At 40.9% G+C, this 26,646-nt stretch overlaps 1 protein-coding gene across 2 annotated transcripts in view; it reads right to left on the reverse strand.

The window, feature by feature from the left end:
• Positions 1 to 26,646, reverse strand: part of ZBTB16 (zinc finger and BTB domain containing 16) — a 170,443-nt gene that overhangs the window by 46,500 nt on the left and 97,297 nt on the right. The window contains exon 3 of one of the 2 annotated variants that reach the window (XM_065417271.1): positions 20,003 to 20,089. The exons of the other annotated variant lie outside the window; for it this stretch is intronic. Within the exon in view, the coding sequence (XP_065273343.1) occupies positions 20,003 to 20,089 (87 nt within the window). The remainder of the gene's footprint in view (positions 1 to 20,002; positions 20,090 to 26,646) is intronic. 2 annotated transcript variants of the gene reach the window in all.

Genomic DNA, 26,646 nt, shown 5'->3' on the forward strand with positions numbered 1-26,646 from the left:
CTTGGTTGCAACATGTCACTAAAGACACATTTTTTGCACTCTCATCTAGATTTTTTTCCACCGAACTGCGGAGCAGTGAGCGACGAGCACGGCAAGCGATTTCACCAGGACATTGCAACAATGGAGAAACGCTATCAGGGCAAATGGAGCCCATCAATGCTTGCAGACTATTGCTGGACAGTGACAAGAGATGCTCCATTTAATGAATACAAGAGACAAGCCAAGAAGCTCCGAGTAGACACTGAATAGGACTAAATTATGTACATAATAGTTTTTTGCCTTTTGTTTCATAATAAATTTTATTTATATAACCCTTTTGCTGATTTTTAAAGTGTTACATAAACAGGACAGGTGAAATATTATCATGTAAAGCAACCATAAACACATGAAAAGACCTAGGTTTACAATTTATGATTAAAACTCTACTATCTACACAATATACATAGACATAAAATGTAAAAACTTAAATATCTTAGAAACAGTAGCCAATCAGTTGTTTTAATTGTCATATTTGAATTCAGCACATCAAAATACATAATAAATAGCACATTTTATCTCTGAAGCAGACAACTTCTCAAAAATTGTAGACCAGTGTTATGTACTGATCCTTTTAAGAGACACTAGCTTGGGTACTTTCTGTTCTTCTGTAAACACATGAATGGCATAGTTCCAAGTACATTATGAAGATTCTGTTACACTAGGCAACACTTAGACCTCACTTGTTTAAACGTAACGCTGAATACAGCAAGTCCATGATTTAAAGGTAGCTCCTGCGTCCGTACTTAGGCACTTAAGTAGGTGGCATGATTTTCATAAGTGCTGAGCACTCACTGTCCTCAATATGAGATGCTGGGTGCTCAGCCTTCAACAACAACAACAAACAACAACAACAAAGAGGCCACATATTTAGGTGCCTAAATATGGATTTAGGCTCCTGCTTTTTAAAACCTCAGGCCAGTTGCTTACGAAACAGGCTGGGTGTCTGAAACAAAATGTTCTAACAAAAAAAGGGTCCCTTTAGTTCTGTTGCAGCCCCTCTCCCTGTAGATGTTCACATAAAGTGCACCAAGATCACAGGCTCACAAAGGTACATTTCAGTCAGGGAGTTAGAAAATGTCATGAAAAGAACTGCCACCCCGTGCTCATTTTTATCTTTAAAGGCTGCCCGTTTGTTAAACTGTCATTGTGAATTATGCTCCCAAATTAAGAAGGCTTCCGATGGGAAGTTTAGCTGTCACAGGCATTGTTTTTATAGAAATAAACGTTTACCCCCAAAAAAGCACCCCTTTGAAGAAGTCAGCTTACATATAAAGAGTGCTCGGGTGAAGGGAGGGGAAAAGGAGAAGAAATTCTCTAGTAAAATAAGTATGCTGTTATTTCTCTCATTTGTGCTCCTTTCAGTCCCTTCGACTGATAAACTTTGTTCAAAAGTCTTTTGCTACCTCCTTCTGCAACTTGATGTTGCTAGTGACCAGATCAGCGTGTAACTGTTGGAAACAGATTGCAGTGTGCAGCTCAGACCCGTGCAAAGCATTTCCACACGGAAAGTAATACCGGTGAACTTAGAGGGTGTGTGTGCAAACAGACCAGACATTTTCACAAGAACAACTCTGCAAAACTCAAAAGTGGAATGGAAAGTTGGGGAGGGGGGGAAATCACCCTGTAGGGGATAAGTCTGCACAGCCAAGGGGTTGCCAAAGTGCGATCTGTGTGTCATCAATGGTTTGCAGAACACTGCTTGATCACATTGTTTGGTCTCCTCTTTGCTCTCAGCTGTAGAATCCACTTACTGAATGCAAGATTTGTGGTTAATAAAATATCACCCAGCCATGATCAGGTTGAGGCCTCTTGCTTTCTGCATGTACATAGAGCTGGCTTTTGTCTGGAAGGTTTTTTTGGAGGAAGAATTACCTGTTAAAAAATTAGTGGAAATTATTTTATTTTTTCAAAATCTTCAGTTTTTTTAAAATGAAAAATATCAGTTTTAAACTTCCGGTTTTTCTTTCCTTCTCCTTTCCTCCTCTCTTTTCCATTGGGTTCCCAATAAACATTGGGTTTTAGGATATATTTTCCACCCTTCTGAAAAATTCAGGAAAAAAACAACCTTTTGTAATTTTTGTTTAACATGCTTACTATTATTCAACCAGCTCTGTCCACAAGAGACTGGCTGTAGGGCATAGTGGGACCAGTACAATTGGCTCCAGCTGGCTGCTTGAGGCAGAGGGTAAATTTGGGGTCATATTGTTTGCCATTTGAACTGAAGTGCTGGTGGAGGTCTCCTGCACAAACTCAGTTTGAAAGAGTCTCTCTATTTGGTGAGCAAGAAGAAACTTGGGTAGAGATCACGTCTGCTGTGCTATGAAATCCCTGCATGAGCTGATAAAGCTCCTCTGCTGTGGTGATGGAGGTATTGAAGCAGGGAGACATGAAAGTTACTGAGCACTATATCCCCAGTCGTTCTTCTGAGATGGCTCAGGATTTGATGGCCACCATGAGATCCAAGGTAACCCAGGCCACACTGTGGATCTGGTGTTTACATTGGATATTACAGTCATGTCACAGCCATTGCAGTTGGGCTGCCTTCGGATGGTCTGACTTCCGATGTTGGTGGAACTGAATTGCGGTTCTGTTCAGTATTGTTCACAGGACAGACCATTCTATCATGGCTAGGTTTGCAAACTAACTGTTCTATCCTGTGAGATAGCATCTGACTTTTGATGCTACATAATATATTTTAATGCACTTCAGGGGAACTTAGGATAGCATATTTTATTTTTAAATTTTAAGTCAATAAAGTCACACTAAAGAAAGCTAAAATGCATTAATATTGCTTCCCTAAAAGGACTTTTCTGTGCGAGAAACTGTGGGCATTGCCAGAGGGATATTATCTGATTGCTAATAGTAGATGGCCCAATACACATAAGCAAGCTGGGAAGTAGTTGAGAACTCCTAGACTAGCTGATTTAGGAAGGTCCTTCCCACCTCTAATTTCTAGGATTCTGTACGTTTTTGCCATGAGCAAATGGCAGTTTTCACCAGTAAAAAATACTGCAAGCAACATTTCACCAAAGTAACTAAGTTATTTCACAATAGAGACTGGCCAGTTTAAGATAAATTAAGTGAAAGACTGATGACTTCGTGCACTGTAATACTTTACAAACGTTCAGAAATCCAACCGTCAGTTTGGCAGCAAAAATTGCAGACACTGGATGTTCTGTTGATTCTGCTCAGCTCATCAGAAGTCATTTTCTGCCGTTTTCTAGTGTATGTTTTGTAGGAGGGAGTGTGGAAGTAGAAATCAAGATTACACACACACACACACACACACACACACACTCATGTGTGCACATACAGAGGCACAGACACAGACACCTATTTATTCCCTCCCCCCCTCAAGAAACCGCAAAAGCAACTTCACAATTGCCTGTTCTTATTTTTAGTGATCCCTGTTTTACTGAAATAGAACAAACCCCAGTAGGAATCTTCTGTGCCAAATTCAAAATGTTTCTCTTTTCTTTTCTCTAACCTGGTAAACAACTCCTGGGCAATATGTACGATTCAAGGCATCAGGAAAGACGTCCTTTGAACCTTCACAAGAGGTGCTTAAAATTTCCTTATCGATGGTGGCATCCCACCGGATACCAGATGTGTGGTTCATCTGCTAGAGATTACCAATTCTTTCTAACCTCAGGCTCCCACAATGGGAAGTCAGTTTTTTCCCCACTCTAATTCATTGTGATCCACACACAACTTCTACTTAGAAACCAACACCAGGATCAAATCATTTAGGCCCTGGATGTGGCAAACTAGGCTGGGATGATTGATTTAGTGGGTGTTGGTCCTGCTTTGAGCAGGGGGTTGGACTAGATGACCTCCTGAGGTCTCTTCCAACCCTGAGATTCTATGATTCTACGAAACTCTTTACTCTCGCATGGAAGGGCTGGAAGGATCAGGATCTTGGTTTATTAAACTAGCACAGCAGCAATATTTTCAGTATTGTCAACCCCCAAGTGTTTAAAAATGATGAGTCAGGCCCCAAATCATCATGAGATTGGCTTACAAATCATTAGACTTCAAAAATAACAACGTTGGGGTTTTTATTTGACTGATGGCTTTTTCATGTTTAGTCTTCATGCTTTCCTGATTTTTTTTTGCAGCCCCATGGGCTGAACATATACTTTGTTGCTTTCCCCCCTTCTTTTTAATGATAACTGGGATTCTGGTGTATCCACAGGACTCCAGTTTTTTGGGCTTTTAGAAAAATTCCCAGATTTTCAAGATTTGCAGTAGAATTGCGAGAGTTGGCAACACTATTTTAAACTTTCTTCATTGGCATACAAAAACCAGAAGAACAAGTTTGCTACCTTTGTACAAAAACCTGCAACTTTTTTTTTTATTATCCAATTGATCTATTCAGGCCACAATGTTATCTCTCTCATTATTAATTATTATTATTATTATTATTATTATTTCAATTGTCAAGTCCCAACAATGATACTTACAAAATCAGTAATAATAATAAATTAGAGCTAGTTAAAACAGTAAAGGATTTTCACGAAAAATTTAATGGGAAAAATTGGCATTTTGTCAACATTTCTACCAGCTCCAGTAGTTATTATTTAACAGGTGCACATAAGACAAAGTATCAACTCTGCCATTCCTGCTTTGCAGGGCTTCCCTACTGCCTGCAGCTGGCTCAGAACGCAGCAGCACTTTCATAGAATCATGGAAGTGTAGGACTGGAGGGGACCTCGAGAGGCCTTCTAGTCCAGTCCCCTGCACTCATGGCAGGACTAAGTATTATCTAGACCATCCCTGACAGGTGTTTGTCTAACCTGCTCTTAAAAATCTCCAATGATGGAGATTCCACAATCTCCCTGGGCAATTTATTCCAACACTTAACCACCCTGACAGGAAGTTTTCTTAATGTCCAACCTAAACCTCCTTTGCTGCAATTTAAGCCCATTGCTTCTTGTCCTATCCTCAGAGGTTAAGAAGAACAATTCTTCTCCCGCCTCCTTGTAACAACCTTTTATGTACTTGAAAACTGTTATGTCCCCTCTCAGACTTCTCTTCTCCAGACTAAACAAACCCATTTTTTTCAATCTTCCCTCATAGGTCATGTTTTCGAGACCTTTAATAATTTTTGTTGCACTTCTCTGGACTTTCTGCAATTTGTCCACATCTTTCCCGAAATGTGTTGCCCAGAACTGGACGCAATACTCCAATTGAGGCCTAATCAGCACGGAAGAATTACTTCTTGTGTCTTGCTTAAACACTCCTACTAATATAATCCAGAATGTTTGCTTTTTTTGCAACAGTGTTACACTGTTGACTCATATTTAGCTTGTGGTCCACTATGACCCCCAGATCCCTTTCCGCAGTACTCCTTCCTAGGCAGTCATTTCCTAGTTTGTATGCGTGCAACTGATTGTTCCTTCCTAAGTGCAGTATTTTGCATTTGTCCTTATTGAATTTAATCCTATTTACTTTGGACCATTTCTCCAGTTTGTCCAGATCATTTCGAATTTTAATCCTACCCTCCAAAGCACGTGCGACCCCCCCCTCCCTGCTTGGTATCGTCCGCAAACTTTATAAGTGTACTCTCTATACCATTATCTAAATCATTGATGAAGATATCGAACAGAACCAGACCCAGAGCTATTCCCTGTGGGACCCCACTCGATATGCCCTTACAGCTTGACTGTGAGCCACTGGTAACTGGTTGGAAAGCCATTCCCAGATTAGTTAAGCACCCATCTTATAGTAGCTCCATGTAGGTTATATTTCTCTACTCGGTTTATGAGAAGGTCATGTGAGACAGTATCAAAAGCCTCACTAAAAAGTCAAGATATACCACATCTACTGCTTCCCCATATCCACAAGGCTTGCTCTTTCTGGGTACAGAAGTTAAGCTGACTGGTCTGTAATTCCCCAGGTTGTCCTTATTCCCCTTCTTATAGATGGGCACTATATTTGCCCTTTTCCAGTCCTCTGGAATCTAACCCCTTTGCCTGTTGACCTCTGGGCTGGTCCTATACATCATCACACCCCTATGCCTGATGGAAGAACGATTCAGGAACATTGGTGTTTAACTCCGGGGTTCACATGGAATAGAACAGATGTCTGATCGAGGAAATAATTCTGTCCAGTGGTTTGAATTGCTCCTACATTCATGGAAAGTTTTCTGTTCTTACTGAAAAGCAAAAAAGTGTTTATTGTTCCCTTGACCATATTTCCATCTGAAATTGGAGCGATTACAGGGCAGACACGCCAATTCCTCACGCAGCCAGGCAATGTGCACCAAAGCCTTCAAGTATAATCTCAAATTTAACTGTTTCTGCCGTAACTAGCACAGTTCTAATGATGATTGAAACAGTGAAACAGGAAAGTCCGATCCTAATTCGATCAGCCTGTGGTTAACAGGGGAGAAACTGACATGCAACATATTTAAATATCAGAAAAGTTGCTACCAGAACAACCTGGTGACAAAAGAGTTTGGTCTATAGACTCGAAGGGCTGGATATTTGCCTCCCATACCAACATAAATCAAAAGGAACTCCACTGAAGTCTATGAAGTTCACACCACTGTTAGGGAGCCAGAATGAGGCCCCAAAAGCCTACCTCTGTTACTGCTCAAAGTCAACTAACATATGCCTGTCTACCATATCCACCCACATTCTATTCTGCACCTGCTGAGCCTTCCCTCCTTCCCTTTTTGTTCATGTAACTAAAATGACTACAGGAAAGATAATTACCCTGAACATACTTAATACTACAGTACATTATCTCTATCTGTGGAGAAGAATGGTATCTGATAGTATTTTTCCTCATACGCTTAATCAAGCTATTATCTTAAAACTCTCCAGAGTACTGTGAAACAGTAATAGGAAGTCATAGGCAGTCTGGGAAGATTTTATATTTGTTTTGTTGAGGAAAACATGCTGACTGTTTGCAGGCACTTTGCGAGGCTTTACATGTGTAATGGTGCCATTTTATAGAGTTTTACTACCAGTGGGCCAACTGATGCTCAGAACATATGGATCAGCCCAAACCATAAAGTGATCTTTGAAGTTCCTGATATATTTTATAATATGAAGTCTCTCTTTTCATTTTTGCACACACTTGCATTTTCAGGGGACTGATCCAAAACCTACTGAAGTCAATGGTAGATGGAATGACTCCCACTGGGTTCACTAGGCTTTGGATCAAGCCTTGAAAGAGGAAAAACCAAGATGAGTCAAGAAAGGTAATTCATGCTTCCAACTGGCGTGGACTAAAGCTGGGAAATGGAAGGTGGCTTTTGGTAATATCACAAGACCCACCCCAGAAACCTAGGGAAAGTAGACATGAAGAAAATGTATCCTGAGCTTTCCAGCCGCACTTTGCAGATCTCACAGAGCTTCAGATAAGCATTCAAAGTGTTGGGTGCTTAACTGAATATCTCAAGGTTTCTCACTTCCCTTCCACTCCATCCCCATGCCTTCTTCCATAGGTGCCAGAGACGGGGGGTTAAGGGCCTTTCATTGCCCCTCTACTTTTTAGATAAGGGACCATGCATCCAACTTTTAAGAACCTGAACTCATAGGGGGCCCAAAAATGATGGCCCCTGACCAGAGCTGGGTAGCGTAAGGGAGAGCCCTTTCCCTGCTGCCATGATTGGGACAAATCTGAGTGAGTGTTGTGATCTGGCACAGAGGGTCACAATGTCGGTTGCCTCCCCTTACAATTTAGCTGTCCTTCTGGCATCCCGTCTCCTTCCACGCTTACTTTACGTCTTCCTTTAAAATAACCAGACAAATCTGCCACTGAACAGCCCTTGAGATGGGTCAGCTGTCAAACAGGTTTTAAACAGAAGCTACCATAGACTTGCTCCTGTCTAAGAATGGAATGAATAACTTCAGAGAAAAACTGCCCAACAGAACCGGTTCATCTCATTGACAGAAGATATCTGATAATGTGCCATGCAACAACGAGCATAAATATCTCTGCACAAAATACACTGATAGTACAGGTGATTTGGACAGGTGTTAAGATGAAGACCCGCAGGAAGGACCGTAACATCCCATTCATCCCCAATAGCTTGTCTGTTTGGGGTTTTTTAAAGTTTTTTAGAAATTGAGATGCTTAACTTTATGATTTGTAATCCTAACTCATTTAGACAGCTTCCATCTATCAAGATGTCGACTGAATAGACCATGAATGGGTATACTTGAAGGAAGGCGAAAGGGGTTTCTCTTATATCACAGGAGAACACAGCTTTATATTACCTTGCAGTAATTACCCTCCTAACCCCTCAATAGCTAGATGTAGAGGTGGTTGGGAATTTTCTGGCAAAATGGGGGGTTTTTTGGTCAGAAAGTGGAGATTTGATTAAACTGAACTTGTTTGCGGAAAAGCATCAGTTTTGATGAATCTCCTAATTTGAACTTTAAAAAAAAAAAAAGTTGTTAAACTGTCAGAAGGTCCTGTTTTGATATTTCTAAAACAAAAAGGATTTGGTTCAAAACAACTTTGTTTTTAAATTTTATGTAAAAAAATTATCTAAATCAAAATGCACCGCCTTGGATTTTTGGTTCTTGTAAATTTGAGATCTCAATTTTTTGTCCTGATTCAGGATAGGAAAAATTGTGTAATCTCAAAAGCTCTTGTTGGACCAAACAAGCAAACCATTTCCGGCCCAGCTCTTGTTTGATGTCAGTTTATGGCATCAGCACAGATTTTTCATGCAAACATATACACGCTTTCTCCCTAGAATTCTGCCAGCGCTTTTCAGGGCTGATCTGCAGCTCCCTCTCATATTCCAAACAGAGATTGGGCTTTGTCCTGGCACTGATGGGTATAGGAAATTTCAAGCAACACAGGAATTTTTTAAAAGACTAATTTTCTCTTAAGATTTTTAAGATAATGTATCATTAGGTCTAAAAAACTTGTATGTTAGGTTTCAATTGTTCTCACCCAACAGATTTATTTTGATTTCTGCAAAATAGCTTAACAAATGTTTAAAACAAACAAACAAACAAACAAACCAACAACCCCGATTTTCAGACTAACCTTTTAGGGAAAAAAGAAAAAAAACTCCACAAATATCAAGATTAAAGTTCAAATTTCCTGGGCTCATGGAGCAAAATTGTACGTGACACCGAGAAAACAAGGGTTTTAAATAAATAAGGGTTAAATAAATGGGAGCCTATTTACCATTTGACCCCCAAATCCATATTTAGGAGTCTAAATAGCATCCTGATTTGTCAGGAACACCGAGCACCCAGCAGCTTCTATTGACTTCAGGGGGAACTGTCTGGTGCGCGGCACTTTTTTTTGGGGGGGGAACAGGCCACTTACATAGGCACCTAAAAACGGACTTAGAAGCCTAGCTTTAGGACCCCAGCTCCAAACAGGCTTGGGCAAAATCCGCATGCATACCAAGAAGATGGGCGGCCATTCCCACACCTTGTGCTATTCCATCCTGTATAAAATGGACACTGTGAAACACTAGAGCCTTCTGCAGCTTATCAGCAACTGGCTACAACACATTTACCTTTCCCGAATACATTGTAAGGATCTCCAGAGTGAAAGCCATATGCATTGTCAACTTCTCCTTTCCCCATTTGTGCACATGTAGAATCTACCCCCCCTCTACCTCCACTTACCACACTACTGTTTTGAATTTCTAAAATAATGTGACAAGTTAATGATGGCACAATTATCTAAATGTTTAACAGACATGTTATCTAAGTGAATCAGATTGAGATTCCATCCCGCTGACAATAAACATCAATGGCAGAGCAGAAAGTGATAGGCAAATTATCGCAAACCCTGCAATTTCAATGCTATTAAATTTGGAGGAATAACAGCCCTGAGGCCTGTAAACTCTGAATAAAATAGACCCTTGTGTTTGTCCAACTATTAAATCAAAATGCTACCAACATCCCCTGGACAACACCAAAGTGATTTATAGCTTTTCTAGTTTCACTTACACATTGGTTTTATTAAATCCATTCTATTATGTGTGCACCGATGTTTGGATGTCATAAAGGAGTTTTTTTCTGGCTCAAGGCTGCAATGGGGCAGCAATCAACGATCAGTAGTCAGGTTTATATAAAGAGAGGGCAGGTTTAAAGCAGACAACAACTTCCTCTTAGAAGGGATGGAATAAGTGCATTCACTGTTAGGACCAGTGACATTTAATGTATTTATCAGTGATCTGGCTTGGGCCGGGTGAACAGCGAGGTTGCAAAATTTATAGGTAAAATCATTTTGGTAAAATTATAAAGGTAAAATATCAAAAGAACCTAAGTGATTTTGACGCTTCAGAGTCATTTTCAAGCGTGATTTTAGCACCCACAAGGCTAACGCCCATTGATTTTTCAATGAGACTTAAGCTCTTGAGTGTCTCTTTCACTTTTCACAATGAGACTTGGGCTTTAAGGCTGGGTGTTTTTGAAAATTTTACCCTTCATCTAAAGCACAAAAGACTGTGGGTCCATCTACATCTGAACTGCGAGGTCTGATTCCCAGCTTGCATGCACATACCTTGAGCAGAGCGAGCACAGGTAGCACCTAAAAATAGCTCTGTTGGGCTAACTGCCTGAGCACATACCCAGGGGGTCAGGTGGGATTGTAGGTGGGGTGGCCGCCCATGCCACCATGGACACAGCGCTATCTTTAGCCACTAGCTCCAAGCGCCCAGCTCAGAGATAGACAGACTCTGTGAGGAAGTTCAAAGAGTCCTAACCAGTCTAGGGCCACGAGAAGCATAATAGCCGATGAAACTCAGTGTTGACAAATGCAAGGTAATGCATTCTGGAAAGAATCATTTGAATTACTCATACACATTACCAGGTTTTAAATTAAATGCAACTACTCTGGGAAAGAGATCTGGTTGTCATTGTGGACAGCTCCATGAAAATCACGCCTGCTTTCAAGCGGCAGTCGAGAAAGCATGCAAAATCTTAGGATGCATGAGGAATACATGGAAAGTATTATAACACCATTGTAGAAATCAAGTGGCTGTCCTCACCTGGAATGCTGTGTTCAGGTCTCTGCACCCTATCTGAAAAAGGATATAGCAAAAATAGAAGGGGTACAGAGGATGAAAGTGATTAGAGTCATGGAAAGACTTCTGTACGAGTAATTGAAAAGATTGGGATTTAGTTTAGAGGAAATGAATAACCTGGGACATGGCAGAACTACAAACAATAAAGAAAGCAGATCAGATCAGGTGCAGTCATTCAACTGTTCTGTTCATCTCCCACCTGCAAGCAACCATTCCACTGAACGGAACTGAGCTGAAGCATGAAGTTGTGCCTGGGAACGGTGGGTGGGTGAAGGGACCCGTGCCATGCAGGAACAGGACAGATAGAACTCCCACACATTGTGCCTGTTTTCTTGGCAGTTCTTCACTGAACCGACATTTGTTGCAGTGTTGTTGTAGCCATGTAGAAAGACAAGGTGGTTGAGATAATACTTGAAGAGCTCTGTGTAGCTCAAAAGCTTGTCTTTCACCCACAAAGTTGGTCCAATAAAAGATATTACGTCATCCACCTTGTGTCTCAAACTGTTCATTTCATTTTTCTAAGTGAATTTCTCCCATCCCATCCTCCCCCTTTCACTGGAACAATATGATCGTTCATCATTGTGAAAGGGTTCTCATTAGAAGTCCAAAAGCAGGTTTCCTCTTAGTTCAGTTCTTGCCACTATGGGCAGAATACACTCCGGGCGGCCAGTAACCAGGAGCAGCCCTGGCCCATACCGAATATGCCACAAGAATGAAGTGCCTTGCTGAGGCTTCTTACACCTGACAGGGAACAGTAGCGTTGACCCCACAAATCAAAAAGTGGGCTGCTTGTCATGATGGAGGTGAGGGCATATACTACGAAAATAAATTCTATATTAGGCATAAAACCTGCCTCTGTAATATCAGTGTGAAATTAGGTCAAAAGTAAATCTATGCTAGCATACTGACAGTCCAAACATATGCACATGACACTGGTTACGCAGCACTTCTGTATCTGTAGCTTTCTCATGTAAAACATCTTGGCACATTCATGGAAATACTATACAATTCACCTCTGATATTTATAAAAGTCATCAACAGCTATTATATTTTAGAGTCAGCAGCTCACACGAACCCACAGAATGAGTTCCCATACCCCTACGCATGGGAATATGGGTGCAGTTTTTAAAGTTATTTTATTTTTGTTTTAAATTTTAGAAAAAGAATGCCTAATTTTCCACACTTTCCCAGAGGCATGGCAGTATGCTTCCATTGCTCTGAAGATAAGCCAAAACAGTTGCTGCTTTTTCTGTTACTGTAGGATTCAGGCCAAGTAAAGTGAACACCCAGAAAGAACTTTTCAGTCCTGAATCAACGGAGCTGCGCAGAACATACAGAAGTCTCTACACTTATAGGGGGAAAAAACATTAAAGAAAGAAAAAATTTTCACCCTGTATCCAAAACAGAAGCTTCATTTTTCTATCATAAAATTGAGAGGGTCAGTTTGATAGTAGTCAACATAGTCTTAAATTTAAGACAAGTTAGGATGCAGCCTGATAACCTTTCTCTAGGAAGCAGTGAGCAATGTGAATGTGCTTTCCCATATTTTTAAATTATTCCATCCCAGAGCGGTCTACACACTTAAGTGGGAATTTATGAGCTTCCTTTATCTTATCCACACCCTTTGTAAAATCATTATCTTCTGATCTAGGAAAAAAGCTATGCATCATCATCAATATTTTGGTTAAAAGATTTTTACTAACTGATGTATAGTTGGCTCAGAGTCTGTGGCCCTTCTGAAAAAATTGCATTCGGGAACAAGTCAGGTCAGCCCACCCTGGACACTGCCTCTTTCTCATTTCTCTCTAGAAAGAATCCTAGTAGCATGCTTGCGATGATCTGCCAGAGCAGGTTCAAGTAGTAATAAAAACTTGCTGCACCTCTGCAAAAGGAAGGTCTTTCACCACGCTTGTCAAACAACCAGCCAACGAGGACAAAGGAGGGACATAAGAAATCTTTTCTGCAAGAGTGTTATTTGCAAATCAAGTTTCTTTAATACAGCCTCTATAACTAATGTTTTTGTACCAGAGGCAGCACTATTTGAGAGCTGCTCAACAACAGGAAGCTATCAATTTCTTGGTGAGTGTGGGTTCCTTTTGCCATAAAGCCCATTTCTGATGTGTAACTGAGAAGCACATGTTTACATCTTGAGGAGGTGATGATAAACCTGTTTAATTTGGGTCCCTGTGACCCAGGAGTCCTATTTTTGTTCCACCAAGCTAAGTTTTCATGTCACCATTTGAGCTTTGGCATGAGCGTAGCTCTCTTTGGCATTCTCGAACATTCCAGTCCCAAGGCTTAAATCAAATACACTTAATCGGCTCACATTTTTCAAGGTTATTAGTGAAACCTAGCAGCTGCCCTGTTTTAACTTTATTTTCATGGGACATGTTGAGCTTCAGTCATCATTAAATGCCTTCTTAAGAACACACATTCCTAATGCTGCACCTTCTCGTCAGATGTCATAAATGACCTGATTTTCAAAAGGTGCTGACCAGCCATAGAGTCCCATTTATTTCACTGGGAGTGCAGAGTGCTCAACAGTTCTAAAAACAAAACAAAAAAATATTAAGCCATGAACTGGTTGCTACAAGACATTTAATCAATTACTAGTGTAAGTTTATTTCTTTGACTCCATAATCTCCCTTCTATCTGAGAAAGTCTTTGGATCCATCCAAGCTATCCTAGGCAGAGTGAGAGGAGACACTCTCATATTTTAGCCCAACAGAACTGTCATTGCAAGCCACAACTCTGTCCCCATCAGTTAGCTGAGCAGGTTAAGGATACAGACAAAAATGTGACATGTTCGACAAGGATTCCAGTACATCTCCTTATACATGGCACAATTCTAGCACAGAAACACAGGAATCATCAGATCAGATCAAAGGCATGGTCTGTCTAGTCCAGCATCCTGTCTGACAGTGGTCAGTATCAGCTGCTTCAAAGGAAGGTGCAAGAAATCTCGCAAACCACACTAAATTTCCTTCCATTCCCCATCTATTAGAGCCTAGCTTATGCCCGGATCCCATGGAACTGGCAAACTATGTTTGTATGTGAAAACTGGTTAAATCAAATTCTACCTACAATTACAATATGATGTCTGGGGTTTGGGGAGGCAGAGAGAATATTTGAATGGATTATTGACATACGCCTTCTGTCCTACCCAGGTGGAATTTTCATTGTCCCCAAACCAGCAGCCACCACCAAACTCGTGGAGCAGGTACAAATTTTGGGGTGTGGCTAACTGAAAGTCAGCTCTGTACAGCATGCAATGGGTCACATATGCCATACAGTACTATTAAATATTTATGCTGTAGTCATTTCCAATAACCAAGCAGGTCAAGACCACATTGCATCAGGTGCTGTACAAACATGTAGTAATAGCATTGAATATAAAGTACTGTCAGTATTTAATCCCTCCTGTTTTGGTAGCCTGTACATTCCAAATCCTTTCCCCCCCCCCTTTCTCGCTCTTCCTAATCCGGTATAGACAGTTGTTTAAAGAACATTATTATTTGTAAAAACCAATCCTAATTAGTTTGACTTTGAATAAGGAGGGTAATTATTTGAAAATTTATTAACTGCTACTTGGCCAGTGAAGTTTCCAGATCAAATGACATGGTGAACCTACTCCTGTTCAGTGATGCAGCAATTTATATTACTGATCGGTCATTAAAACCTCTGGCACAAAACCGGTTGCGTTTTCCAAGCCAACATAGTGTCCGGGTGTCAAATTTCAACCTCCGAGTATAAATTAAGACATTAATGGTATTTATCAGTTTATCAGTAATAAAAGACTCACTTGTACTATATTAGGAACAGCTTAATTTAGTACAAAAAGGAAGTGGGCTCCTTCCCCACACACTGCTTTTAGTTTTACTTTAGAGAACTGGGTAAAGACTCTGAAGTATAAATGAAATACTTGCTCCCATTGAGGCTGCCTAGCTGGTAACTCTTCAATGCTCTTTAACAGAAGCGTTCTAGAAACTACAGTGTTTGCACTATGTATTTGTCTCAATATACAACGCACAAGGAGTTCCCTGCATTTACCTATTACTGCACCCAAATAAAACCACCAACCTGCAAAAGCACAACAACAAAAGGAAACATGATAAAAACCGTTTGCTTTTTGGTAGAGCTACCATCATTTCACCCACCACTAAATTATTTAGATAGGAAATAAATGGTCAAGTTAACTTATGTATGAATTGGAAATACCATTCTCTACATCCCCATCCTTTGTGCTGAGCAATGCATGCAACAAAACCTTAACCACACATGGCATGCATCATTGCATGCCACCACTATTTATTTTGATAGATCCGTTTGGTGTATTGTGCGTTTACAAACCAAACTGAGCTGGAAGGGAATTAAGACAACACTGCCATATAAACATTACTGTTTGTTAATCTACCGTACCCTTAAATGGTTCAAAAATGACTCAATATGCATAAATGGTTCTTTCCTTGCCTTTGCTTGAACGTCGTGTGCTAGTTAGAATCACTACGTACTCAGCTTGTGCTTTGAGATAGCAGATGGATTCTGTTTTTGAATATACAGATTTGCCAGAGCCATCAAAGCTTCATATTAAAACAGGCAATTTATTAACAATAAAACTAAAGCACTCTGACCCAAAAAAAAAAAAAAAAAAAAGGGAGAGTTCAGAGTTATTAGCACAGTTTCACTGAGAGGCAGGCTCAGTATACCTTGCAATAAAAGTACCAAGTATCTATTGGTAGCAACAAGCGTTCAGGGCATATAGCTAAACAAGTCAATGGCCAGATCACTAAGCAACCACCACCTACAGCCACGCACAACTCCCATAAACCCCTGCATCTCGCCATGCTCCCCATCTCCACTAGGTGTCATCACTCAATGGCAGGCCGTAATTTTGTCTTGGAGCCACTCTGTTTCCAAGTGTTTCAGAACAAAGAGCAAAAGAAACAACTCCAAGGGATTCATCCCCCGCATCAGCCACCTATCAAGCCTGTGGTCAGTCTGGCAGGAAAAGGAAGTATAGACGTAAGAGGGAGATACAATGGCTGGCCACTGTGGGGAAAGGAAAGGGAAGAGAAGAGAAAAGCCATTAGCTTTTGGACTCGCTCTGGGTTTATAAGCCTATATGTGGGGAAGAGCATCTCAGCGAAGAGTCCCACAAGACTCACTCACATGGGGGAAAGAATTAGGACCTCCCATCTAGAAGCCACTCACAGGAACTTCCATCTCAGGGACCACTGCACTCAAAGGCACAAAGAGCCCCAGCTTTGCTCTTTAGATCTTCAACCACAGACCAAGCCCTCTAAGAACCTGGTTCTCTCTCTTTTGGATATATTCTTAAGTCAGACATCAAAGAGTCTCTTCTGCAATGCGGGACTAGGCACTCAGTCTATGGTGACGATCCAGTCAACATCTTGACATCAACTACACGTGTCCTATGCCAATGAAACATGACCTCTATGGCGTCAAGATAAAGAACAATGAATTATTCACATAAATAGGATGAAAAAGGGCACTGATTTGTCAATTCAGAGTGAGAATCTTCTGAAGTGCCTAAATGATTTAGGAGTACTAGTCCCATTGACTTTGAGTCAGACTCCTAAAACACTTTTGAAAATAGCACGTAAGTATTTTTGAAAAAACTTTACTCATCTTAAAAGCTGATGATTTATTATGGAGATGGTCAGATTTCCTCCAAATCTTCTTGCTGAATATTTCATCTGAATTTTGGATTCATACCGTAATCATGATAAAAAACAGTGAACCAACCATTGAAAAACAAAAAGGAACTGGTGAATGTCCAATTTCAACAAAACAGAAATAAATTGTTTGTTAAAGAGAGAGAGCAATCAGTGACTAAGAAATGTAACTGAGCAACAGCATTTATTTCAACCCCTGTATTCAAAGCCCTGAAATGATAAGGGCATTACTAGCCATCACCCAACAGGAAAAAATAATGGTGTCCTTTCTCGTGAGTTACTGCAACACCCTCAACACCCCTTGGTTTGTTTTTTGCTAGCAGATGAGAAAGTTCGGCAAGACAAATGTTGACGCAGTTAATAAGTGCTTCCTGTCAGTTTCCACTTCTCTGGTGGTGGTAACACATCTGAGCAGCACACGCTCAGACAAGCCCTAAATGAGAATGTCTCCATCCTTTGTTAGAGACAACGTGGGTGAGGTCATAACTTTTATTGGACCAACTTTGGTTGTTGAAAGAGACAAGCTTCACATAGCTCTTCTTCAGCTACTGTGACACTTTGAGTACCTTTCCCAGACCTGGAGAAGAGCTCTGTGTAAGCACAAAGCATGCCTCCTTCTCCAAGAGAAGTTGGTCCAATAAAAAATTATTACCTCACTCACCCTCTCTCTCTCTCTAATATCCTGGCACCAACATGGTGACACCACCACTCTATCCTTCGTTTTCTTTTTAAAGGAGAGCGATATTCCAAACAGATACATAGAACTTGCAAGAATAAACATCTACCAAGGATACCATTATTCCCATTTCTCTGGTTCTTCTCAACCATCTTTGAGCTGGGGGAGGAGGGTAAGTGTGCAGTTAAATCATTTTAGGGGAAAACCAACAAGCATGTAAAACCCAGCTCGGCAAGATGCAGCCACTACAGGTCACTATTTATGTGAATGAGCCTTTCCATAGCTGGTATACATGACCCTATAATGGATTTATCAACATGTTCTTCATGGAATAGGACAACAGCTCTGGGGCAGGATGTGCTATCATGTAAAAGACTGAAAGCTCCCCAACTCAACTTCTGTAATACAAGAGGTTTTAACTCCCTGGCAACGGCGTCCCGAGACTCCTTCTCTTAGATTCCAATCAAACCATCTTAGATTTTTGATAACCGAGCACTGAGTAACATTTTGACAGATCATTTCACATCCAGCGTGTGTAGCCGCCAACCCTTTTCTACACTAAGGTTTCAGGTCACAGCTGATAATACGATCTGATCTTTCAGAACACATTTAGCTTAGCGGAGAGACAGGAAATATTAGTCCTTCACCAGATTTTTCTGTTTCATCCAGAAAGACCTCTGAGCTTTCTGCTTTCAACTGCTGTACGTGGAATTTAGTACAAGGAGAAAGAGCTTTCAAAGTAAGGAATGGGGGGAAAACATTGGTTTAGCCTTGGAAAATTCATTTTTGTAGATTTTGTAATGAAATAGGAAATCTCACTGCAAGTCTCAGCCAAATCCCACAAGTCAGACAGCTGGTTCTTCTCCTAAATGTTTCCCAGAATGGCCATGGTGGTGAAAATGCAGGTGCAATGTCATACTACACAAATATTCAGAAATATCCAGCAGAACCATACTGTCCCCCCACCATCAGAGGGCACTGAGAAAAGAAACGTTGGGTAAGAACTCCTAAAGAACTGTCAGTGGCTTATATAAACTAGAGATGCTAGAAAGCCCCATATAGTCAATCCATTTCCCTGCCTTAGCCAATGTTTGATTGTTCCCTGCAGCATGATATCTAGGGTTTCATTCGGCTTAGTTTTAAGTCTTCTCAGGCAACGAGACTTCAACTAAATGCCTTGTTGTCAAACTGATTTTAGACTTGAGTTAAAGGAAGCCAAAATAGTTAAGAGCAATCGTTTAGTTAAAACCTTGTCCTTTCAACGCCTCACCTCTTTAGAGCCAAACAGAGTCCTAGGCGCTGAAACGAAATCCAAAGCAGAGAGGGCTGTGCCTAGAAAGCAAAGCCCTGCATGCAAGAGGAAGACAACACTCAGATCCAGGAGTTATCAGACGGGAGTGAAACCTCTTGCTGGTAATAGATAGAGGCAATCCCACGCACCCCCACTGCCCTGCTCTGACCTGGGTAACTAAAAAAGAGAAGCAGCCTGTATTGTCCTGGAAAAACATTTCTCAGTGTTCCAGAACAGTATTTGAATGATACACAAGACACATGGGCAATATTTCCCAATAGGGACCAAGAGTAAACTTGTAGTTCCCCTGCTGAGCCATTTCATAGAAGGTAGTCCGGTCACTTCATCTCCACCTCATGACTAGCGTAACCAGGGCAGGCCTAGGTCCTGTTTATTTTTTGGCTTGGCAGAATTCAGGTTTTTTTTTTTCATAATATTGATGGATAATATCAATGTTTATTTTAAATATTTTGTCTATTTAAATTTCAACAGTTGTGGGAAATTATGGGGGATCAGACAATAATTATTTAATGACAGTAGACATTGAGATTCAAACAATTAAAGCTTTATAAGCCGGCTGTTTTAGCCGAAGTGTAAATACCTGCTTTAGGCAGCATTCATTATGACGTGTTTTGTACACATTCAAGTGGGACTCGAGTAAGTTCTCAGCAAGATTTCTTACTTTGCCTATTTCTAAATTTTGATTACCACCAAGGGATTTTTTATTTTTTTGCTGGTTTGTGCATGTGCACGTGCAGTGAAATCAACATTTACTGAAAAAAAGCTAATCTTTCCAATCCTATGTATTCTGCACACAGTCTTCTACAGAAGAAGTTTGAGCATCCTTAAGAAATGAGGCTCCTGTCCCTCCCCTTTGCAAGGATCATCTGTTAGAAACTGAACGGGAAAAGACAAAGGGGGGGGGGAGGAAATGTTCACCCTCTCCCCCCAAGAAAGCACTCTCTTTTCTTTCGGTAGAAAGAACTGTGATTTTGGCTTTTGATAGAAGAGGGCTTTTGGGAACAGTTCTGAGAGTTAAGAAAAATTGTTTGACAAGGAAAAATCTTGCTGTATCAAGCTGTGTGTGAACCTGGGGAGGGAGGGTATGACCTGCTATCTCCAGTTGGAGCTAACAGACAGGTGAACACCACACAAATTGTATCATTTATTCCTCTGTCTGGCTCTCTCCAGGATTCCTGGAAAGTTTTGCTTGCTCAACCAGGTGTCATTGTGCAGATCAACAATGTTTTTTTGAGGATGTATTTAAAAAAAAGTCAACATACCGGTGTGTGTCTGTCTGTGCGCCTCCAGGGCATCTTCTTTAGAGAACTGTGCACCACACTGATCACAGACAAACGCTTTGGCACCCGCTAGAGAGGGGGGGGAAAAAATAAAGAAAGAGCATATTATGAAGATACCCAGGCACAATATATGGCTTCAGATGATCCAAAGAAAATACAATCTGTAAACATCTTTGTCAGAGAAGATATTGCAACAGGGACCATTTAATGTACAGCAGGAAGGAAAGACAGACACAGACAACTTTAAGGTAAGAGTCTCTGTGCCAAGTAAAACCGTGTCAGACTCTTCAGAACACTGCAATTCATGTGGATTTTGTTTGTAATAAGCCAAACCAGAACAAGTTAAACAAGTCTATATCCAACATTGCTAACTAAAGCAGTTTTCCAATCAGTATTTGATAATGCAATACCAATTATCCATGCTCAAGGACAGGATAGAGCAATTCTCTATGGCACCACTTTGTGCTATCATTGTGAAAGTGATACAAACTAGGATAATTCCCAAAAAGGGAGGAAGTGTTCGCTTTGTAGAACAGGAAATCCATTCAGTAGAAGGATCAAATATTTTGCACCTAATAAGATAACCCATAGATCCCAATTTATCCAGGAGCAGTGGGTCTTCTGCAGCACCAAAAGAATAAACACAACAAAAGAAAACATACGGCTGTAGTAGCTCAGAAAAACAGCCTAATAATAAAATACACTATTAATATTACATTGCTCTTTAAAATCAAAGAGCTGCTTTCCAACAAATTAGATATTTGTTTAAAAAAATCATTAGACATCAGTGACTTTCACCAGAGTTGTAACTGATCTAATTTTAATTGGTTTTCCTGCACTCTCTGCCAATTGTAGCAGTTATTACCAGTATCTAAAGAGGAGAGGAAGGAAAGAACGCAGCAGCATCTGATAAGAAATGTGGCAGAAACAACACAATTTAGTGAAAGGCACAGATATTTCTCTGACTATTAGAGAGATGTGGTATTTGTGGGAATTCTTAGAAAATTGCTATCAACATGCACTGCATATAGTGGGTCAGAGGCTCTAGTTATAATGAGAAAAAAAACAGGATGTCTAACAGCAGATAAGTAACTTACAGATAAAAATAGATTAACAATATACACAATCTTCTAAGCATATGCTGCCAGGACAAAGCTGTGAACGCATTTATTAGACTTTGAAGTTTGATTCATCTGCTGTAAGAAAACTAAACAATGATTAGAGTATGACAAGGTAACCTTCAAGCTGGTATGATGCAGGGGAAAAAAAGCCAGCTACCTCACTTGTTGTTTATACCTTAGCTACATAGCTTCCCCGGCTACATTTAAAAGCGTTTCCATCATGAGACACCAAAATGCTATGTGGCTTATTTCCAGGAATTCAGAAGGCATTTCTCATCCTCATCCCGTCCCTCCAAATTTAATACAAAGAAAAGTACTTCACTGCCCCCCTCAAAAATACAGGGCTTTAGAGAAAGGTGCAGACAGAACAGGTACAGAAAGACAGAGGTGCCGTGAGATCCATTAAAGAGAGAATTCCTTTGCCTTTAAATTGTCTTAGTAACGGCTGGCTCACGGGCAGAAATATTTGGCAGCAGTGAAATTAAAAGTGATAAATTTTCTCGCCAAGCTTTGATCGATAATAGAGGTCTCATCTGTTAATCAATAAGACAGTCTGCCTGTTTACTGTGCATATGTTGTTCTCTGCTGCCTTCGGTATGATGTCAAGTTTGCATTCAAAACAACTCAACTGTGCATAAACCACATGGCTGTTCCCTAAAAAAGGGCACTCCAGTGACATCATGTAGCCGGCTACACATTTAGAAAGCCATTAATAGGCACTTGCTTCTTTCAGCTACTTGCAATTTTTTTTAAGTGTATATATTTTTATTCAGGCGGATTATTTCTTAAGCGCTTCTTTATGGGATAGGACCTGAATACAATAAAGATGTGACCAACTTGACTTCCAGCCAAGCTTACGCTACCCTAGTTCAAAGAGGAAGGAGATAAAGGGAACAAGCAAGGATAGGATGCCAGCTGCCCCTTTCCTCCACTAACAAAGTAGTGCTTTAATAACAAACACAGCTCTATTACCAACATAATTAGAAAGGTCAGTTCTATTACAGTCTGTCATGCCAGAGATTACCCAGAGAATGTTTTGTTCCTGGATCATTGACCCAAAAGGCCAGTACAGTTCCTATTGGTACTGCACATGCACCGAATAGCCAAAGGCTGACATCTCTGAGACTTAGGGTAGACCAGTCTGATTGCAGACAAATGCCAGCTCGTTCTCAAGCCATTTACTTTTTCCTAAAACAGCACACACACACACAAAAGTGTGTAGTCCACATTTAACCCCAAGCATATGCTAATTTGTGGCAGTTCTTTAAAAAAAAAAAAAAAAAAATACACTTTTGGGTTCCTGCACATCAAATACAGCATGTCTGAAATGACTCACTTCTGTACTTGCTCTGCTCTTCTGGCTGGCCGCACTGCATTAGAAGCAGCAATATACGACAGGAGGAAGAATGCTAACAAGTTTGGGGCAGTCTGGGACAACTTCCTGCCATACCTAGAAAATGGATAAAATGATGCATGCAGTAGGCAGAAAGTCAGTTTGAGCGGATGGCGTGCCAAAAATGAAAACATGCATGCAGATGTATAGTAGGGCTTTAACAGCCCAATTCTCGGAGGGGCTCAAAACCCCAGACAGCCACTCAATTCAATGGTAGTTCAGGAATGCTCAGCAACTCTGAAAATCAGGCCATTAATTTGATCAGATATAATAGTTTGCCCTAGCTTACAAATACAGACATGCATTGTTAGCAATGCAGCCCTGCCTTCCAGCGTCAATCAAGTGGTGTATCAGTTTAGTATTGGCTACCTGCATTGGAGGATTATATGCTGAACTCGAAGGGAAGGACATACTCTTTGGGCTAACAGACACTTTCAGTCTCTAACTTCCCTGGAGCCTATGATATACAGAACACCTTGTTAGGTTTCTGTGCTGTTCTTTATTAAAATAAAAGAATTAAGAACTCTTGGGAAAGCAATCGGTGAACAATGGATAGGCCAAGGTATCCTGAAGTATGAAGCCACTGAACAATGTGCAATGAAAGGAAAGTTTGGCCAAAGCCTTCAGAAACATCTGTAGTAAGAAGCATGTATTAACTTGTACCTAGAATACAGATTTGTTTGGTTAATAATGGGCAAAAAATTTCAAAACCACTTTACATGACTCATGTCAATGGGAGTTAAGCCCCCGAGTTACATAGGCACTTCCGGAAATTTTACCCGCTGCACATAATGTACAGTAAACAGTCACTGGGGCAACAAAACTACTCAGATGTGTCAAACTCCTTCAAACCCCCAATGGGAGGCACTACCCCGGAAGTTACATCAACCCGATACAGCAGCAAGTTTCACCAACGTACCACATCAGCTAAGACAGCACAGTAAATAGGTCATCACTTAAACACCTTCAAGTCGTTTTCCGCTTGTCCTGGACACCATTAAAACCTTGATGTTCACTGCTCATGGCTGTGAACCTGCTGTATTTGCAGCATTCCCTGACCCATGTGTAGCAGTTTTGTGTCTTTTGCCCATGTGGAAGATGAAGTTTCCTGATTGGGTAGGTCCTTCTTTAGTCTCAAGATGTTTATCAAGGGTCAGGAGCAGGTGAGTCAGGACACTGTATGTGCCAAAGAGATCTGACCGGGACCGCTACAATGCTGTGTGACCAGGACACAAACCAACCCACAAGGCTGTGATGCTACCCAAGCCTGACTGCAGTCTTGTTGTACTGGAGAAGCAAACAAGCCAACCACCACCACCCCATCTTCAAAGGAGATGATAACCATCAAGACAAGATGGGAAACAGGCAACACTAGAAAAATCTTATTCATTTTTCCAGGCTCAGTAGGCAGTTTTTGCAAAGCAACAGAAAAATGCTCCCCATCTGGGAGAAGTTGGCGCATGTCCTTGGACATGCCTGGGGTATGGCTACTGCTAACCCCCATATGCCACCCAAAAACCCACCAACAAAAATTGTGAGATGCAACTGGAATGAGAAAGGGGGGGGGGAAGAAATCTCAAAGACTAATATTACAAATGCAAAACAAGAAAATAAAGAGCTTGCCAGCATCTAATGGAGGGTTTGAAAAATTCCTTGAGATTTTAAAATAAACATCTTGAATGTTCTGATGAGATATGCATGCTTGGTTACATAAGGAAGTACAGAGTGTACCAAAACAGCATACCCAAAAAAAGCATAAGCTGTCAGAACAATAAGTACAGACATAGGGCATTTTACAACAGGCTATGCCGTACAGTTTTATTTACAGTACCTCTTATCAGTCAGGGAACAGTACACTGCCTGCCAATTTCAAAAGGCCAGTACTGTGTGTTCTTTCACTCAAGTAGATGTGTACTCCAGGCAGGGAAATTTTTTTTTTAATCAACAAAACAAAAATTGATACAGAGCCAGAATTCTTGTAATGTACACATGCTCGGGCGGGAGAAGGGGGCAGAGAGGAGAAGAGAATGCAGTGATTGAGCATGTAAATAGTTCAAGGTTAATTTTAATATGTGAGTCACCAGGAAAAATGTCATCCAACATCTGCGCTTATTAGAACAGGGTTTAGAAAAAAAATAGAGATATTTATTAAAGAGAGCTCTGGAGATGCCATGCTTAAGAGCAATACATCAAAAAGGTTCTGGTGTTACTTAAGAAAACACCAATAGAAACTATTAGTCCATTAAAATGTAAATATTGTTTGGGGTATTTTTAGTAAGGGGTTTGCATTGCCTACAGTATATATCTTCAGATGATCTATCCAACGGGATGGAACTTAGCGTGCTGCCAAGGGTCAGCTGTGATGGAGAACATGCCTTTTAACTGGCACAGAAGTCTCAGAGGCTTACATTTATATTTGTTCAAGTAAATTTATAGCCCTGCCTAATAAAGGTCCATGCTGCAAAGGACTGGCATAAACATACGACGGAGCGGCTGCTATTTCCATTCAGCAGGATTCTGCATAGTCACTGCTGTCCTCTAGACTGGCTGCAAACCTCCATACTCCTCATCCCTCTCATTCAGCATTATTCTGTCACCCTGAATGTAGCAAACAGCTATAGCCCCTTCTCCACAGCACCAGAGACACTAATTGTACATCCCCAAAAGCAACCTCCTGTGGTCACCAGCGCCCACAAAGAACAAGCAAGAGATATGAGACAGCTTCTGCTGGCTTTTGGAGAGGGAGTGGTGGCAGTGGAAATAAATAATCCAAGCATAAATGAGGATGAAAATTAAGAACTGCTTATTTCGAGTGATGTATCCAAACTCAACAGTAAAGCGAAGCCTGCTTCAGCACTTGAACTCCATTATCTCATAAAACCTGAACGCGAAAAACCTTTGTGCCTTAGGACCACTGGCATTAGGGGTAGGGAGTCTGGTGGCCAAGAAAGAGGCTGAGCACCAAGTACCACCTAGCAAGGTTTCAGCACATAAGCCTCCTTGTAACTGGCCAGCATCACTTTTTGGCCTTGGAAGAATGAGACTTAGTAGCCAATGGAGGAAACATCTGCATCCATATACTGCACCTACCTATTATTCTCTTGGTCAAAATTAAGGAAGATTGTCATTTGGGATAAGGGGTTACTTTAAACGTTGAGAAAGTGAAGACTAAGCGTGAATCCTTGACTGAACCAACTAGTGTCTGTATTGCATTAGCATCTAGACATCCAAGTGAAGCATCTCGGCCCACTGTGCAAGGTACGTACAGAGGGAAAAGATGGTAGAAGGGAAAGATGCCCCACAGAACGTTGAATATTTTTGTTTATTAGTAGCGCTTTATTCATAGATTCTAGGACTGGAAGGGACCTCGAGAGGTCATCGAGTCCAGTCCCCTGCCCTCATGGCAGGACCAAATACTGTCTAGACCATCCCTGATAGACATTTAGCTAACCTACTCTTAAATATCTCCAGAGATGGAGATTCCACAACCTCCCTAGGCAATTTATTCCAGTGTTTAACCACCCTGACAGTTAGGAACTTTTTCCTAATGTCCAACCTAAACCTCCCTTGCTGCAGTTTAAGCCCATTGCTTCTTGTTCTATCCTCAGAGGCTAAGGTGAACAAGTTTTCTCCCTCCTCCTTATGACACCCTTTTGGATACCTGAAAACTGCTATCATGTCCCCTCTCAGTCTTCTCTTTTCCAAACTAAACAAACCCAATTCTTTCAGCCTTCCTTCATAGGTCATGTTCTCAAGACCTTTAATCATTCTTGTTGCTCTTCTCTGGACCCTCTCCAATTTCTCCACATCTTTCTTGAAATGCGGTGCCCAGAACTGGACACAATACTCCAGTTGAGGCCTAACCAGCGCAGAGTAGAGCGGAAGAATGACTTCTCGTGTCTTGCTCACAACACACCTGTTAATACATCCCAGAATCACGTTTGCTTTTTTTGCAACAGCATCACACTGTTGACTCCTATTTAGCTTGTGGTCCATTATAACCCCTAGATCCCTTTCTGCCGTACTCCTTCCTAGACAGTCTCTTCCCATTCTGTATGTGTGAAACTGATTTTTCCTTCCTAAGAATGACAGTCAATAGTTTCCTTCAAATG

Source organism: Emys orbicularis, chromosome 15, assembly GCF_028017835.1.
Source record: "Emys orbicularis isolate rEmyOrb1 chromosome 15, rEmyOrb1.hap1, whole genome shotgun sequence".
Lineage (NCBI taxonomy): Eukaryota > Metazoa > Chordata > Testudines > Emydidae > Emys > Emys orbicularis.